At 35.0% G+C, this 17,673-nt stretch overlaps 2 protein-coding genes across 3 annotated transcripts; both read left to right on the top strand.

The window, feature by feature from the left end:
• The first annotated feature begins 11,985 nt into the window (after nt 1-11,985).
• LOC133038539 (uncharacterized) lies at nt 11,986-12,977 on the top strand. Of its 2 annotated transcripts, XR_009688059.1 has the most exons (3): nt 11,986-12,346; nt 12,434-12,823; nt 12,907-12,977. XR_009688059.1 is itself a non-coding variant. In XM_061116704.1 (2 exons), exons 1-2 carry the CDS (start codon nt 12,065-12,067, stop codon nt 12,659-12,661), a joined length of 510 nt encoding a protein of 169 aa, XP_060972687.1. In that variant the 5' UTR covers nt 11,986-12,064; the 3' UTR covers nt 12,662-12,974. The 2 variants fall into 2 exon arrangements, 1 of the variants encoding a protein (XP_060972687.1); XM_061116704.1 differs by having other exon boundaries at nt 12,434-12,974.
• Nucleotides 12,978-13,844: 867 nt separating this feature from the next.
• On the top strand, nt 13,845-15,121 carry LOC133038538 (uncharacterized). The gene is made up of 3 exons (XM_061116703.1): nt 13,845-14,399; nt 14,480-14,668; nt 14,770-15,121. Exons 1-3 carry the CDS (start codon nt 14,146-14,148, stop codon nt 14,873-14,875), a joined length of 549 nt encoding a protein of 182 aa, XP_060972686.1. The 5' UTR covers nt 13,845-14,145; the 3' UTR covers nt 14,876-15,121.
• Nucleotides 15,122-17,673: the final 2,552 nt, after the last annotated feature.

The following is a 17,673-nucleotide window of genomic DNA, read 5'->3' as shown; positions in this document are numbered from 1 at the left end:
CATGTTGCTTTGAGTGTCATATTGATGTTTGATTGTTGTTTGTGAATTCTGGGAAAAATGGTACTGTTCTGATTCTGTAATTATTTTTGTTAGATAGTTTGGAAAATGCTAAGCAATTTACTTTTTTACAGAACTCGATTTCGATTTAATTTGAATTAGTTATGAATTTTTGAAAATTGGAAAAATCGGGGTGACGAGCAACCTCATCACGCTCGCGGAATGGCTGCTTGCAGCCTTCCTGCGCCGTGATTTCTCGGCCATGCACCCCAGAAACGAGCGCGGATGGGCATGCATGGCATGCCATCCGTACAGTTCATCCAATTTTTCAATTTTTTTGATTTTTCATGCTATAATTCCGATTTTTTGTGTAGTTTTGTATGTTGATTTTTGTTTTTCAAATTTCAAATCTAATTATCAGAAATAAATTAATTTTATTTTTAAAAATTAATTTTAGATATTAGTGTAATTTGATTTTGAAAATAGGAAAAATCAAGTTTTGCTTACCTCTTTTCTTATTTCCTTTAAAATTTGATTATTTTATTTTTTTTAAGGTCAGATATTAATTTTTTTTTTTGGTAACTTGACCTTAATTAAAATAAGATCAAAATAATCATGATAATTTTAAAAGAGGAAATAAGGTAATTTTGTTAACTTTTAAGTTTTGTTATTTTTTTAATTAAATTATATTGTAAAACAAGAAAAGGGTATGTATTTACCATTTTCTATTTTATTATTTAATTTATTAAATAACATGAAATTTAAAAGGAAAGTTAGCAATTTAATTTTGAAATGACATTTAGGTTACCCAAAACCTAATTTTTCAAAATGGTAGGTTTAATTTTAATTTTATTTTCGAAATAAATGTTTAAAATTAAATAAATCCTACATCCAACTATTCAAATCTAACCTTGTTGCAGGAGTATGTGTTTTAGATTGTTTGTAAGTTTTCTAAAACCTATTATTGCTTGATCTAAATTGCCTTGGTTAACTTGATGATAGATCCTATGATCTAATTTTAACCAACGGTTCAATTGATGATAGATCAAGTAAATAATTTGTAACAGGTAATTTTTACAAATTTCTTTCATCTGTGTATGACCTAGTAACATGATAGGATCCATCCAAATGTGTATGCCTGTGTGAGCCTATATGTTTAATTTCTATTATAGATACATATAGGTTGATGTTGCTAAATAAATATCATAACTGATAGATTTTATTTAGGCTCATTTAGTAGTGAGCCTATTCAATTAATAACAGTTATTCATTTTAAGGTTAAATTCCTCTCTTTTGGGCCTTGTGTGATAGTTGGGAGCCTTAGAAGTGGGTACGACATACTGGACCCAGCCCCCCTCACATGAACAACCCCAATTGTGAAGGCCCATTTGCCTGATTTGGATAACTGTGCTAGGTTAATTATATTAGTTTGACCTAATAAAAAATTGATTAGCAACATAATTAATTTCATTCTTCCTTGAAATTAATTTAAGAAAAACATAGTTTGAATAGTTATATTCTGGAAAGCTATATGTATTTTTCTTGTTTTTAATTAAATATGGAATTATAACCATATAAATTCTTTCTGAATCTTAATTTTATAATTTCATTAAATATTCCTATTTAAGTTGAGATTTAGTTAAATCTATCAAATCAACTTAGATTTGAATATTTTTGAATTTCCTATTATAAATTAAGTTGAGGAATTTTAGGAATTGGTTATTAAGATTCTTTAGATATTTTTTAAGTTGATATTTTATAAATATGGGAACTTAAAATGGAATATCTTCTAAATTAAGTGGTCACTACTTAATTGGTAATATTTAATTAAGTCATTGATTGAAGAATATTTGAGTTGGGTATTTAGATTTTTCTAAACAACTTAAATAAGATATTTTTCAAAATTATTCCATTTTTGAAATTTAATTAAAGTTTTTACTTTAATTTGTAATATTTCATTATTGAGATATGGAATATAAATGATTAAACAAAATACATTGTTAAATAATGAGCTTTAATCAAGAGAAATTCGATCTCCATTGTTGGTTTTACATAGCTATTGTTTTAGTGAGTAATCCTCCCTAATGGAGGAACGTTCATTAGCAAGTTAGCGCCGTTTAATCTCGAAAGATAAGCATTCTTATAAGTTTATTTTTATATGGTTCATGACCACCCTAATGGTGGCGACTGTATAAGACTTACAAGAATGCGAAACAATGGTAGAAGCTCATAAGATAGAATTGCCTTGACTCTCGCCTAAACGGGACAACGCTGAATTCTAATCTTGATCGAATAAAAGGTTGCTAGAATGTTTGACATTTTAGATGAATTGACAACTCTATTCAATGGATGATGCTTTGACTCTCGCCTAAACGGGACACTGTATCAGTTCGTTGGAAACCTTGGAAAATAAACTATGTTAGATTTAGTATTTTTATAACATATGTGATTACTTGTTTTCTGAACCTGTCTATGAATTTACAGAACCAAAACCTTACTTCTGTTTATTGATATGTTGTAGTGCCAATATGAATAACCCTCATCCCGATCCACTCCTAGTTAGTATCTTTGCAAAAGAACTCAATAGTGTGAAAATGTATCCTGGTAGTTGCATTAACTCGCACCTATTGTTGATGAATCTGAAATTCCAAAAGGCAAATCTACTAGGAATTGATTTATCAAAGGAACAATGGGTAAGACTCATACTTTATAGTCTTCCTCAGGAGTATAACAGTTTTGTTCTATATTATTTATTGAACAATCCTAACTCCTCCGACATGGACAAACTCGAGTCTGAGTTAAGGGCCCATGAGCGGAATCTGATTGCAATGAGACCTCCTGGTATTGCAAGCTTTAATCAGAGGAAGAAGATTAAGCATGAGGGCTCTAACAAAGCTGCTTCTTCAAGTACAATTATCAGACATCATGTTCTATGTGCGAATTGTAATGGAAAGGGACATAAAGAAGAACAATGTCCCAGGCTTCTAGACAATTCAAACGAAGGTGATGCTTTTGTATTTGAATCATGTGTTTTAGAGAACGACAAATCCTCCTGGATTGTTGATTCTGGATCTACTAACCATGTATGTTCTTCATTGCAAATTTGCTTGAAACTTGGGAGAATCTTCACCCAGATGAGTTAAAGCTTAAAGTTGGAAATGGCGAGTTGGTATCAATTAAAGCAAGAGGAACAGCCCGAATCAAGTTTAATTCTAAGAAGTTTTTACTTTTAGAGAATGTTTTATATATTCCCAGTTTTAGTAGAAACTTGATTAGCGTTTCATGTTTACAGACACAATTTTATAGATTGAATTTTTCGAGTTCAAATTGTTCAATTTCTCGTAATGGATTTCATATATGTGTTGCAAACATGGAACGAGGGCTTTATGTTTTAAGACCTGATACTCAAATCTCACTAAATACTGAACTTTTCAATGTAGCTAAACCTAGAAGCCTTAAGAGAAAAGAGATTGATAATGATGATCAAACTTATCTATGGCATTTACGTTTAGGTCATATAGGTTTTGATAGACTCAATAGGCTAACCAAAGACAGTCCATTGAAAAATGTCGTCTTAGGAGAATCGCCAGTCTGCGAGTCTTGCCTAGAAGGAAAAATGACCAAACGTTCTTTCTCTGCGAAGGGAGAGCGTGCCAAAGAACCCCTAGGGTTAGTACATTCAGATGTTTGCGGACCGCTGAATGTAAAAGCCAGAGGAGGTTATGAGTATTTCGTCACTTTCATTGACGATTTCTCTAGATATAGTTTTCTTTACCTAATGCAAAAGAAATCTGAAACGTTTGAAAAGTTTCAAGAATTTCATGCTTTGGCTCAAAACCAATTAGGTAAAACATTAAAGATCTTGCGAACTGATAGGGGTGGAGAATATATGGATATGCAGTTCAAAGATCATTTAATTGAACTTGGAATTGAATCCCAATATACTGCCCCAAGCACTCCACAGCAGAATGGAATTGCAGAAAGAAGAAATCGCACTCTCTTAGAAATGGTTAGGTCTATGCTGAGTTATTCAACTCTGTCTACATCCTTCTGGGGATATGCTATTCAAATGGCAAACGACATTGTAAATGTTGTTCCATCTAAAGCAGTCCCTAAGACACCCGTTGAACTATGGAATGGTCGCACACCTAGTTTGCGCCATTATAGGATTTGGGGGTGCCCTGCTCACGTCTTAAGAAAGAAAGAAGGCAAACTGGAATCGCGAACTGAAGTTTGCATGTTTGTCGGAAATTCTAAAGAGACTAGGGGTGGACTGTTCTATAGTCACAAGGATAACAAAGTGTTTGTTTCTACAAATGCTACTTTCCTTGAAGATAACTATATGAAAGACAACAAACCGAAAAGTGAAATTGTATTAGAGGAAATGCTCATAGATACTGTTCCTTCAAATGTACCATCTTCTTCTACTCAAGAAGAGGAACATCCCACTCCCTCAGTTGTAGCAACTGAGAAAACTACTACTAAAGCTCCTGTTCAGAAGGTCACCGCTCCTCGTCGTAGTGGGAGGGTTTCTACAAAACCATCTCGTTATGGCTTGGATGGTGAAATCAATATGGTCGTTGGTGACGGTATTGATGACGACCCATTAACCTATAAACAGACAATGGCAAGTCCGCAACGGAAGCGATGGTCAGCCGGTATGGATTCAGAAATGGATTCCATGAAAAAGAACAAAGTCTGGGAATATGTAGAACCACCTGATGATTTTCGTCCAATTGGATGTAAATGGGTCTACAAGAAGAAAAGAGGTGCTGGAGGCAAAGTCGAAACTTTCAAAGCTAGACTGGTCGCCAAGGGTTATACCCAAAGAGAAGGTGTGGACTATGAGGAAACTTTTAGTCTGGTTGCCATGCTCAAATCCATCCGAATTCTTCTCTCCATAGCTGCCGTTTTAGATTATAAAATTTGGCAAATGGATGTCAAGACAACCTTTCTTAATGGGCTTCTTGAAGAAACCATCTATATGGAGCAACCAGAAGGTTATGTTTTTCCTGGGCAGGAGAATAAAGTTTGCAAATTAAATAGGTCCATATATGGACTTAAGCAAGCTTCTCGCTCATGGAATAAAAGGTTTGATGAGATCATCAAAACCTACGGCTTTCATCAGAATGAAGATGAACCTTGTGTTTACCAACTCAAGGAAAACCAAGTAGTAGTATTCCTGGTCCTTTATGTTGATGACATTTTGATCATTGGAAACAATGTCAAGAAAATGACTCACATCAAGGAATGGCTTGACACTCAATTCGACATGAAAGACTTGGGTGAGGCAGCCTATGTTCTTGGTATTCAGATTGTCAGAAACCGAAAGAACAGATCCCTTGCTCTCTCTCAAACAGCTTACATTGACAAAGTTCTAGAGAGATTTTCCATGACCAATACCAATGGAGCAAACATGCCCTCTAGACATGGTATCTGTCTATCTAAGGAACAGTGTCCTACTGATCCTCAAGAGATAGAAGACATGGCAAAAATTCCTTATGCTTCTGCAGTTGGAAGTCTAATGTATGCTATGCTATGCACTAGACCTGACATCTGCTATGCAGTTGGAATCGTGAGCAGGTATCAGTCAAATCCAGGACGGGTACATTGGAATGTTGTTAAGTATATTTTGAAATCCCTTAGGCTATACAGACTCAGATTTCCAGGGATGTCTTGAAGACAGGAAATCTACATCTGGGATGGTGTTTACTCTTGGGGGTGGAGCAGTGGTTTGGAGAAGTGCTAAACAAACTGCGATTTCGGATTCTACCATGGAGGCAGAATACATAGCTGCGGCTGAAGCAGCTAAAGAGGTTGTCTGGCTTAGGAAGTTCTTCACCAATCTCGGTGTAGTTCCTGGAATGGAAAGGCCTCTAGTCCTGCTTTGTGATAACACTGGAGCTATAGCCAACAGTAAGGAACCTCGGAGCCACAAGAGAAGTAAGCATATAGAAAGAAAGTATCATATTATCAGAGAATATGTGGCAAGAGGGGATGTACTGGTGGAGAAAGTGGATACGCAGGATAACTTAGCTGATCCATTCACCAAAGTCTTGGCAGTAACTTCATTCGAAAAGCACCGTCAGAATTTAGGATTAATTGAAATGTACTGATTTGTTTTATATTAGTGCAAGTGGGAGTTTGTTGGGTTTTATGCCCTAAATAAAACTCTGTTTCAATGTAATCCAGATTATTCAATAACAATAAAGTAACAGAAGTAATTTTTCATTCACTTGTGTATGTTATGGTTCACTTAATCAATTACTTGTCTATTTGATTTATAAATTCATCCCAACCCCTTTTCACATACTTGATCATGTTTATTGTGTTGTCAACACAGTGGAAAGTAAACATGACTATGTGAATAAAGTATTCCTAGATTTATCAGAACCTTTGGGTTTTGCTTGATATGACAATCTACAACAGAGTTTACTTACATTTGGAGAAATGTTATGTTCTTTCCAGAACATAGGTTAAAGTAAAGCTCAGGTTGGATGCATGGAGTATGCATTGGAATGGACCGATATTGAACTTTGAATTAGATTTTGAAACTTACCATAAATATCTATTCAATTCAATATCATAAGTTGATCCTAGATCACATGATCGAAATCCTGATATGGTTAGGCTCAATTTCAAGAGTATTATTCGTGTTCTTTGATTTGTTAGTTAAGCCTAATCTTTAGTCTGGGCAATACATACATTTTGGGAACACGGTAGTGCGATTGAGTGGGAGCGCTAACATAAATATGGAATCTATAGCTTCTATCTGGCGAATAGTAAGCAAAGGGTGATTTCCTTCGAGCTTAACCAAACGAGATAAATGATTGAGTACTCATTTCACTTAGTTGAAATATCATTTATACAGGGTTAAGTGTTTTAAGGATAAAATACATTGTAGGGTGTTACGGTAATTTAGTCCCTTTACAGTGTAAATCATCCATATAGAGGATCATTGATCACATTAGGATTATAACAATGGATAACTAATAATGTGTCTATATGGTGGAACATATAGAGCATTCTATATACTGAGAGTGCAATTCTGAGTTCTATGTGTGGATTTAACGAAGAATTAATAAGTCAGTGAATTTAAGTGGTAAATTCTAGATCTGCTTATTGGAAGCTCGGATATATAGACCCATGGTCCCCTCACTAGTTGAGATGATATTACTTGTAAGACTCATTTAATTGATTTTAATTAATCAATTAAAAATTCTCAAGATAGACTTGTCTATTTGAGAATTTATCACTTATTAAGGGCAAAACAGTAAATAGAGATTTTGAAGGGCATATTTATTAATTAGGAAACTTTATTAATAAAATAAATGACAATATATTATTTGATAATTAATTTTAATTATTAAATAATTAGATTTGACATCTATGTGGTTGAACAAAGGAATTGGCAGTTTTTGACAAAACAGGAAACTATCACTGTAGGAAAAGGAAAGTTGGAAAAGTGGCAAGCCTTGTTTCCACGATGCCTAGGCCAGCCACTTAGCTTCCTTTTCTCTTTGATTTTTTCAATTCCAATTGTCAATCATAGCCCTGGGTAGTCTTCTATAAATAGAAGGCAAAGGCTTCAGAGTTGAACAGAACTGTACAACCTTTTCACAACATTATTCTGAAAGAATTTTCTCTCAGAAAATTCTCTCTGAGCCGCCACCCTCTCTCTCTCTCTCTTCCTTCACTGTTTCGAAAAGTATAAGTGCTAGAGTAGTGCCCACACACATCAAGTAATACCTCAATCATAGTGAGGAAGGCTGTGTAGAATTCAGAAATAACAAAGAAGGACTATCGGGCTCAGATCTTGATTATACTCTGCTACAGAAAGGAATCAAGGGTTAGAGATCTGAGTGGGAGGAGACATATATTCCGCTGCAATCACTGTAAGATTTCTGATACTCTTATGTGTTTAATTTCCTATCGTTTTAGAAGTTCATATTTAGGTTGTTAAATCAACATACTTGTGAGTAGATCTAAGATCCTGGTAAAATAACTTCCAACAATTATAACATAGTGATAAGGAATTTAGGTCACATAAAAAATAATAATATTCACATTTATGTAAACTTTTTAATTTTACCAACATTCTAATCAACTAAACAACCTAATAACATGATGAACTAATCTAAAACGAAAATTTGAGTAATTTATAAATTAATATGAATAAATTGTGTGAGAAACTTAGTTAGTTACATTGTGTAATTAGTAACTAGCTATAATTAGTTACTAAATACATTAACAAAATAAACATATAAAATCCTTCTTTTTTTATTTTTTTTTTCTTTCATTTGAGAGGTTCAATGTGGATTTTTATTTTTCAAAGAAAATAAAGAGCAAAAGTTAATTAAAAGGGGAAAATATTAGTTAATACCCTTATTGCTTTACCAAAAACTTTTCCCCTCAACTTTTTTTATTAAAAATATTTAACATTTTACCAACATTCTAATCAACAAAACAACCTAATAATATGAACTAAACGAGAATTTGAGTAATTTATAAATTAATATGAATAAATTGTGAGAAACTTAGTTAGTTACATTGTGTAATTAGTAACTAGCTATAATTAGTTACTAAATACTGAATTTTTTTGGATAGGATTTTTGTTATGGATAAATCATGGATGCGTGAGGAGAGAGACACACTGCGATTTCAAGTAGGGTTCGATGCAGTTTTAGAGTTTGCCTTAAAGAATTCTAAAAATTACGATCGTATTCATTGTCCGTGTGTAGATTGTTGTAATGTATCTAAAGGGAATATTACAATGATTAAGGACCATGTGTATTTACGAGGTTTCAATAGAAGTTATACTAATTGGTATTACCATGGCGAACATTTACCTAATGATCCATATCCATTAGGAAAGCGGGGGGTAGATGATATCGAGGGTAATGATTTCGATGATTATCCATTGGACTTGCTTAACGAAGCACAGGAGGAATTTCTTAATGATCCTGAGAAATTCGATAATTTTCTTAGTGATGCTGATAAACCTCTGTTCGATGGTTGTAAAAAACTAAGATTACCAACAATGGTAAAGTTTTACAACATAAAAGCAGAAAATGGAGTGAGCGATAAATGTTTTACTCAATTTTTAGCTGCTTTTAAAGATATCTTACTATTTGCCAACTGCTTCCCAGAATCTACTTATGAAGTGAAAAAAACGTTAAATTCTATAGGATTGAAGTATGAAAAAATTCATGCATGTCTGAACGATTGCATTTTATATCGTAAGGAATATGCAGACATGAATTATTGCCCGACTTGCGGTTTATCCCGCCATAAAGTAAACAAGAGTAAGGAGAATAGGAAACTTATCCCCCAAAAAGTGATGTGGTACATGCCTTTGATTCCGCGACTGAAACGATTATATCGTAGTGCAAAACATTCTGAAAATTTGATTTGGCATGAGACCAAGAGAGTGAAATATGGAAAACTCAGACATCCTGCAAATCCTGAATTCAAATCTGAACCAAGACACATTCATCTTGGTCTGTCTGCGGATGGAGTAAATTCACATAGATCTCTAAGTAGTCGTCATAGTTCATGGCCTGTCTTCCTAGTTATGTACAATCTTCCTCCCTGGTTAGTGATGAAGAGGAAATTTAACATGCTTTCTTTAATGATATCAGGCCCGCAACAACCTGGACATAATATCGATGTATATTTGGAACCATTGATTGACGATTTAATAGAATTGTATGAGAACGGGGTTCAGGTCTATGATGGTTTTAAAAAAGAATTCTTTAATCTGAAAGCTGTGTTGTTGTGGGTATCGGTGATTTCCCTGCTTATAGTAATTTATCAGGCTTAAGCACAAAAGGTTACGAAGGTTGTCCGATTTGTTGCACTAACACATCGGCTTGTCGCTTGGCAAATGGACACAAGATGTGTTATATGGGTCACAGACGATACTTGCCTGCAAATCATCTTGATAGACGGAAGAAGAAAGTATTCGATGGTACTGAAGAGGGTGATATGGCTCCTTTGCCACTGTCTGGGGAACAAATTCTCCAACAAGTTCAACTTGTAGATTTTAAGTATGGAAAGACGCAAAAAAATAAAAAAAAAAACTAATGGTTGTTTTCAAAGAAAGTCAATCTTCTTTCGTCTTCCATATTGGAAAGGTTTACTAGTTCGACATTGTTTGGATGTCATGCATATTGAAAAAAATGTGTGTGAGAGTATTATTGGTACCTTACTTGATATTCCCGGCAAAGCTAAGGACGATCTAAATAGTCGTTTAGATCTCGTTGAAATGGGTATACGACGATCTCCGGCACCTGAGAAGAAAGGTGAACGATTATATTTGCCTCCTGCTTGTTTCACTTTGTCCAAAAAAGAGAAACAAACAGTTTGCAAATCACTTGCAAATATGAAAGTACCCGATGGTTACTCGTCTAACATCAAAATTTTGGTGAATGAGACTGAATTGAAACTAATGGGTCTGAAATCACATGATTGTCATGCGTTAATGCAACATCTACTTCCAATTGCCATTAGATCAGTCTTGCCAAAAAATGTTCGAGAGTGTTTGACACATGTTTGCATTTTCTTTAATAGGCTGTGCGGGAAGGAATTAGAATTGGATAAGTTAGATGCATTAAATGAACATGTAGTCAAAACATTGTGCAACCTGGAAAAGTTTTTTCCGCCATCTTTTTTCGACATCATGATCCATTTAATGGTTCATCTAGTGAGAGAAGCAAGGCTGTGTGGGCCGGTGTGGGCGAGATGGAGGTATCCATTTGAAAGAAATATGAAGGTACTTAAAAGTTATGTGCGTAACCACTATCGGCCAGAAGCATGTATGGTTGAGTGCTACATATCTGAAGAGGCTGTGGAATTTTATTCAGAGTACATGGCTGGAGTTGAGGCAATAGGAATTAGCAAACCAAGAACTGACCCAGATGATGTTGATAGAGGATTAAGGGGGAAAGGGACAATGGTGATAGTGTCCAAGCTTGACCTAGATCAAGCTCAATTAGTCGTGATGAACAATAACGCAGAGGTTCAACCATATATAACGTAAGTACCCTTTTTTTTTATTAACATTACTTAAGTCACGATGAACAATAACTTGATTTACCTTACTTGTTTACAGTGACCATATGGAGCTGTTACAATCAATGGTTCCAAGAAATCAAAAAAATAAACAAAAATGGGTTGCAGACCAACATCGTCAAACTTTCATTGGGTGGTTAAGGAATACTATTATATCAAAGTTGAACGAACCGAATCATGGAGTATCTGATGTGTTGAGTCGTATTGCCCTTGGACCAACTTTTGCGGTTGCAAAGCATGAAGCGTACATTGTAAGGGGTAAACGTTTTCATACAAAGTCAAGAGATGATGCTCGAGAGGTTCAAAATAGTGGTATACGTATCGTCGCAGAAACTATGCACTTTGCAAGTGCAAAAGATAGAAACCATGTTTTAGGTAATATGACGTATTACGGGGTCATTGAAGAAATATGGGAGCTCAATTATTTTGGGTTCCGAATTCCACTTTTTAAATGTTCTTGGGTTGACAACAACGTTGGAGTAAAAACTGACAAGCTTGGTTTTACTTTGGTTGATTTAAGTAAGAGAGGAAGCAAGAATGATCCATTCATCATGGCTAGCCAAGCAGCTCAAGTTTCTTACATTTTTGATCCGACTAATGATAAATGGTCTATTGTTTTATCGACACCAGAGAGGAGGTTCTTAGAGACTGAAGAGGATGAGGAGAATGCTGACTTATGTTACGATGACTTCATTGTTGGACAACCAATTCATGAGCAACTTATGGGAATTGATTGTAACATTGAGGAAGACGACGTTGAATACATTATAAACGATATCAATGAGGGAATATGGGTCAATTGTGATTCAGGCAAACATAAACAAAAAAAGAAAAGAAAACATGTCTAATTGGTAACTTGATATATAGCTTACTTTATATTGTGGTTGTGAATGCTCCTGAAAACTTAACAATTTGTTTATGCTTTTAATATTTCATATACACTACTTGTTATATATATAGCTAACTTTAAAGTTTGTTTGTTAATGGTGTAGACATGGCGAACTCGGAATCAGGATCTCATTCGGGCGCAGAAAATGAGTGTCCAACCACAATACCTACACGAGGGCCGACGCAAATGAATGAAATATCCAAACTCATGGATCAGGGCAAAAGAGCGGCCCTCGAGGTTAATGACAAAGGTCAATACTGTGGAAAAAGCTATGCGAAGCTCGTATCCACTCTAGGAGTCAAATGTCGGCAGACAATAGGGTTGGCCTATAAAAACTGGAAAGAAGTCAACCCGACTCTGAAAAATAAAGTTTGGAAAGACATACAGGTAAGCTGTTATTTGTTAGAATTTTGATTTGTTTTTCTATTACTTCAAATGTTGACTCTGGCAAGTGTTTGTTTTCCTTCAAAATAGACGGGGTTCATTGTGCCGGACTCCTTCAAACATGATTGTCTCATCCTAGCTGGGAAGTTAATGAAAGACTTCAAGAATAGGATGACAAAAGACATCATAATGCCCGCGTTGAAAGAGAATGATCTGGGACGACTGGCACAAGTCCCTGAAAAAGACCCCGAGATCGACGCTGCTGATTGGTGCAAATTTGTTGAAAGTCGACTAACTCCTGAATTTTTGGTACGCTAATTATATTAACACTAAGATAAACTCTTAAATACAAGTACATGTATCTAATGTATTTTTTTGGCATTGTAGGAATTGAGTAAGGTGCAACGTGAACGTTCCTCAAAAATTCAATCCAGACATCGAAGTGGTCGGAGTGGAATGGTGAACGTACGGGAAGTTGTGGTAAGTAATGCTTAAAATTTAATGTGCTATAATGTGCTATACAATTTAATTGGTACTCATTTCATTGTTATAACGTTATGTAGAAAAAGGACCTCGAAGTTGCAGATCCCCCCCGCCACCGTGTTTGGATTAAATCTCGCACCAAGAGTAGAAAACTTGTCACGGATTACCACAAGGAAATTGCAGAGAAGATAGTAAGTATATATTAATCCTTAATTGAGTTCTACTCATGAGTTAGTGTATATAATTCATATACTAATTGCTTGAATATATGCGTGCATTAGGCTCAATTAGAGGAGAAGCTTAGTCAGGGACAAATTCAGGTCCAGGGCCAAAACGATATCCTGACGCAGGCGCTCGGGACACCAGAGCATCCTGAACGTGTCAGGGCTGCTGGGTATGCTATTACTTGAAATGTTATTTATTTAGTTACACAAATAAAATCGTTGCTAATTTTCATTTTATGATTTGTAGGTTCCTGACCAGGGCATCTCAACTGTTCGGCAGGAAGAAAAGGGAAGTGTCTGATGTTGTGGCTCGGCAAGCGAAGGAGATTGAAAAATTAAAAGCCGAAGTCCAATCCCTTAAGCTGCAGAGAAACGCTGCCGAACAAGAGGAAGAAGGAGAGGTGGCTGGTGAGGCGTATGTTCCACAACCATACGCTCATCAGGATGAGGTACAACCACAAACTTATGCTGAGGAGTTTATTTCCCTCAACGACTAAGGTATCCTGTACAATTTGGATGACCATGCGGCCCTTAATCAGCAAGTACATCTCTGCTCTGACAACATCGACAACATTGTGGCCCGAGGGTATTTGTACGAGCATGTTGGTATAATCCAAGTTCACTGCCAGAACTACGATGATTCACATGCCCGAATTATGGTTTCGGAAATCCTGCAAGAGGACGCTGAAATCCCAGTCCCAATTGAAGAGTGCAGATATGTTAGGGACGTATACCAGATGTTCCTTCCTTGGCCTAAGCACTTAATTTTAACAACCGAGGTAACTTCTCAACTTAAATTAATTATTAATGATTAGTGGAGTTTGAATATCTTCAATATTCATCCGTAGGGAAGTAGGTTCTGCGAATATATGTGTTGCGGTGGGATGGATGAACAAACTACTGTTATATATGTGTTATTTGTCGTTATACAGCCATGTTCAAAATTTTTGGGGTCATTCAATTACAACCGTTATGCTGCCGAAATTTCGGTAGAATTTGGATAAAATTTGATATATATATATTATGTTCTGTTTTGTTTAGGGTCCACTCGCTCAACCGCCCTCAAGACGTGATGCGTCAAAGGGGAAAGCTCCGATGCTTTCTCCACAAGGCCGTGGTGCACGGGAAGATGACTTGTTCACGGAAGAGAAGATGGCGTTGATCCCTAATTCGCTAAAATGGATGATTCATGAATTCCTGAGGCTCAAAGATAAACGTGATATAATCACAATTCCTGTCCCCCGAGGATTCATTGCACCGCGTACCCATATCACGTTATCTGGAGAGGATTTGCAGCAGGTTGCTACGTGTGACTACATCGGCAACCAGGGAATGCTGTTTGGAATGATGTATACTCTTCTTTAATCTAATTAACCTTATATCAAATTATAGTTAAATTATTATAAGACACTAACACTTTTTTTGGCAGGCACATATGGGAGAGCATCAACGGTCTGAGAAAATTTTTCAAGTTTTACGACCCAGAGCTTCTCATAGTGCATGGGATCAACGATGAAGAAAAGAGTCAGTCTTTTGACGATGCGGCAAGACGATTGGCTAATTGGTTATCATTAATGAACAACAACCACCAAATGTTCTTTATTCCTTGGAATATCGGGTAAACTTTATTAAATTCTTTAGTGCTAATTGTTCATTTCTATATTATGTCTTCAAATTATTTTTATACTATCTTACTTATATTCCAATATAATTTTCTAGGATGCATTGGACGCTAGTGGTGGTTACGCCAAGGAAAATTATCCATTTAAACCCTTTAAGTGGCCGCCCAATTCCCGAAGTAATAGAACAAATGATCGAAAGGTAATAATTTAATGACTTCTTATGTAACGAATTTAAATTAACTAACGAATTGAAATGCTAATATAATTTTCCAAAATAGGGCATTCATGTATATAGGGAACGCACATGAGTATCTTGGCCCGTGGCAAGGAATTAACCAAGAAAACTGTCCAAGACAACCTAAAAGCCAAGAATGCGGTTTTTATGTTTTGAAATATATCACTGACATCGTCACACGTGCCAACCCCAGCCGTTACATACAAGATCAAAAAGCTTTAAGTTTTAATTATTGATTATAGTATATAAATTCTATAATAACAAATATATAATATACATATACATAAAGTAATATAAATTTTTAATTTTTTTAACAGTTTGGGGGTAAGAAGCAATACGATCCAAAAACAGAATTATTACCACTACAGCGAAAGTGGATCGAACAATTGATGGCGGTGATTCACGGTGACGATTGAGGTTGAAAGGTCGAAGAATTTTTCTTCATTATGTAATTTTTATAGATTAACTTGTAGTTAGATTTATTAACTTATTAATATTTTGAACTAATTTTACATTAGTGTTTGTGTAATATTTAATTACTTTTATGAAATTAAATTATGTATTTTACCCAAATTTAAATAATATTTAATTTACATTTTAAAAAATAAATATGTAATTTAAATTAAATAAAATAATATATAAATTAATAAATATATAATTAAAATTTAATTAAAATTATATAATTAAATTAAAAAAAATGAAAAAACTGAAATTCGCGTACCTATGGCGTCGGTTGCTACGCCACATATGGCGTCGTTTATTGGCTAGGAATTGATGCCATAGGTACCCCTATGGCGTCGGTTCCCAGCTAATAACCGACGCCATAGGGGTACATATGGCGTCGGTTCATATAAACCCTTTAGCGTCGCCCTGATCACCGTCGGTAGCGAATTTCGCAAAAACCGACGCTGAAAGGGCTTAAAAACCGCCTCTAAAGGGGGTTTTTGTTGTAGTGAGTGAGTTGTGGTCTTGTTCAGACCATGTATGAGCTGTCAATAAGGTGCATATTGATTATAAATATACCATATAGTAGCTAGGTCATGTATCTCTTTCATACACTTTGACTTGTATTCATTTCTTAAGAAAAGAGTGTCTTTGTTTTGTAGAGAAGAGAGTGTTGAATCTGTATCCAAGTCTGCAAAAAAAAAAAAGAACAATAGTGCTACCTTCGGGAGAAGGTTTTACAAAACTTTCGGGATATTACTTTTCAAGTCTTGCCTCAGGAGGAAGCAAGCACTCTTCAAGGAGATCGAAGGGAGTTTGAGCACTTGAAGTTTCAACAAGATTCGATTAGAAGGTGGAATACATCAAGCTTGCGGCATACAATAAGAGGGAGTCTATTTATGCATAAGTCAATTACATAATATTTTTGAGATCTATCTAATAAATCTTATTTTCGGGTGTGGCCCCGTGGACTAGTAACAATCTAGAAGGATTGTTGAAATCACGTACAAAAACCTTGTCTATTTTTACTTTTATGCACTGTTTGTTTTTTTGGTTTATTCTAGAGTTACAGAGCTGTCTGTTGTAGCTATAGAAAAGCTGTTTTAGTGCCAGTTTTATTATTTTGCTATTAAATAAAGAATTTTAATTGGTATGATCAGAGCGAGTTACTAAACTCTTAGAGAGATCTTGAGATTATTTTATTTCGTATAATATGTTTTATGTGAGATGTCGTTGTTTACAGAAGGAAGCTTCATTACTCAACCACCTCTGTTGAATGATTCGAATTATCCATATTGGAAGGTCAGAATGAGAGCATTCATTAAGTCACAAGATGAGAAGGCTTGGAGAGCTATACTTACAGGTTGGTCACGACCTACTGAAAATGACGATGAAAGTAATACTAAGGTAAAACCTGAACTTAATTGGACTACTGAAGATGAAAAATTATATGGTGACAATAATAACGCTTTACATGCTATTTTTAATGGTGTTGGTGAAGGCTTTATTAAATTAATACCATCTTGTGAATCTACAAATGACGAGTGGGAAATCCTTCAAACTCAGTTTGAGGGTACCACTGATGTAAAAAGACCATGTTTTACCATGTTGCAAACTATTTTTGATGAATTGAGAATGTTAAAAACTGAAACTTTGTCTGAATTTTATGAAAGATTATCTGATATCTCTAATGAGTTTTTTTTGCCTTGGGAGAAAAATTAGATGAATCTGTGTAAGTTCTGAAAATTATTCGTGTGCTTCCTGATAGATTTGACACAAAATTACTTATTATGGAGGAGGCAAAGATTTTAGCAAAATGAAGGTTGAAGAACTCATGGGTTCTTTAAGAACTTTTGAGTTAAATCAACAAATCAAGAAAAAGAATAAGCAAAGCGTCTCGAGTGAGAAAAGCAAAGGTATTGCTTTTAAAGTTTCTGAAATTAATATTTATGATGATGAAATGCCCTTGTTGATAAAGAATTTTCAAAAATACATGAAATCTGTTGGAAATAAAAGGATTTATTCAAAAACTCCAAGAGGTATCAACCCTTCTAAACCTTTTGTCTAACAATAAAAAAGGTATTCAATGCAGAGAATGTGAAGGGTATGGTCATATTTAATCTTATTGTGCTAATACCTTGAAGAAAAATAAAAAGGATTTTAATGTTACTTCGAGTGATGACTTTGAAAGTAGTGAGGATGAAAATGAAAAAAATTACTTTAACAAGTGTTTTGTCAAGTGGTTTGTAGGAAAAAGGAATGTTCATATGTTTGAATAACACTTTGACTGATGACAAAGGGAAAAAAGATGGATCAAATTTA

Source organism: Cannabis sativa, chromosome 5 (genome assembly GCF_029168945.1).
Source record: "Cannabis sativa cultivar Pink pepper isolate KNU-18-1 chromosome 5, ASM2916894v1, whole genome shotgun sequence".
Classification (NCBI taxonomy): domain Eukaryota; kingdom Viridiplantae; phylum Streptophyta; class Magnoliopsida; order Rosales; family Cannabaceae; genus Cannabis; species Cannabis sativa.
The sequence above is the reverse complement of the archived record's forward strand: the minus strand, read 5'-3'. Positions and strand labels throughout refer to the sequence as shown.

Excerpts from the sequence above, each read along its gene's own strand:
- LOC133038538 (XM_061116703.1), top strand. The coding sequence starts at position 14,146 with ATGCTTTCTCCACAAGGCCGTGGTGCACGGGAAGATGACTTGTTCACG. Across the intron at positions 14,400-14,479 it reads GGAATGCTGTTTGGAATGAT|GCACATATGGGAGAGCATCA; the intron begins GTATACTCTTCT and ends TTTTTTTGGCAG. Across the intron at positions 14,669-14,769 it reads TTTATTCCTTGGAATATCGG|GATGCATTGGACGCTAGTGG; the intron begins GTAAACTTTATT and ends ATAATTTTCTAG.
- LOC133038539 (XM_061116704.1), top strand. The coding sequence starts at position 12,065 with ATGGCGAACTCGGAATCAGGATCTCATTCGGGCGCAGAAAATGAGTGT. Across the intron at positions 12,347-12,433 it reads AAGTTTGGAAAGACATACAG|ACGGGGTTCATTGTGCCGGA; the intron begins GTAAGCTGTTAT and ends CCTTCAAAATAG.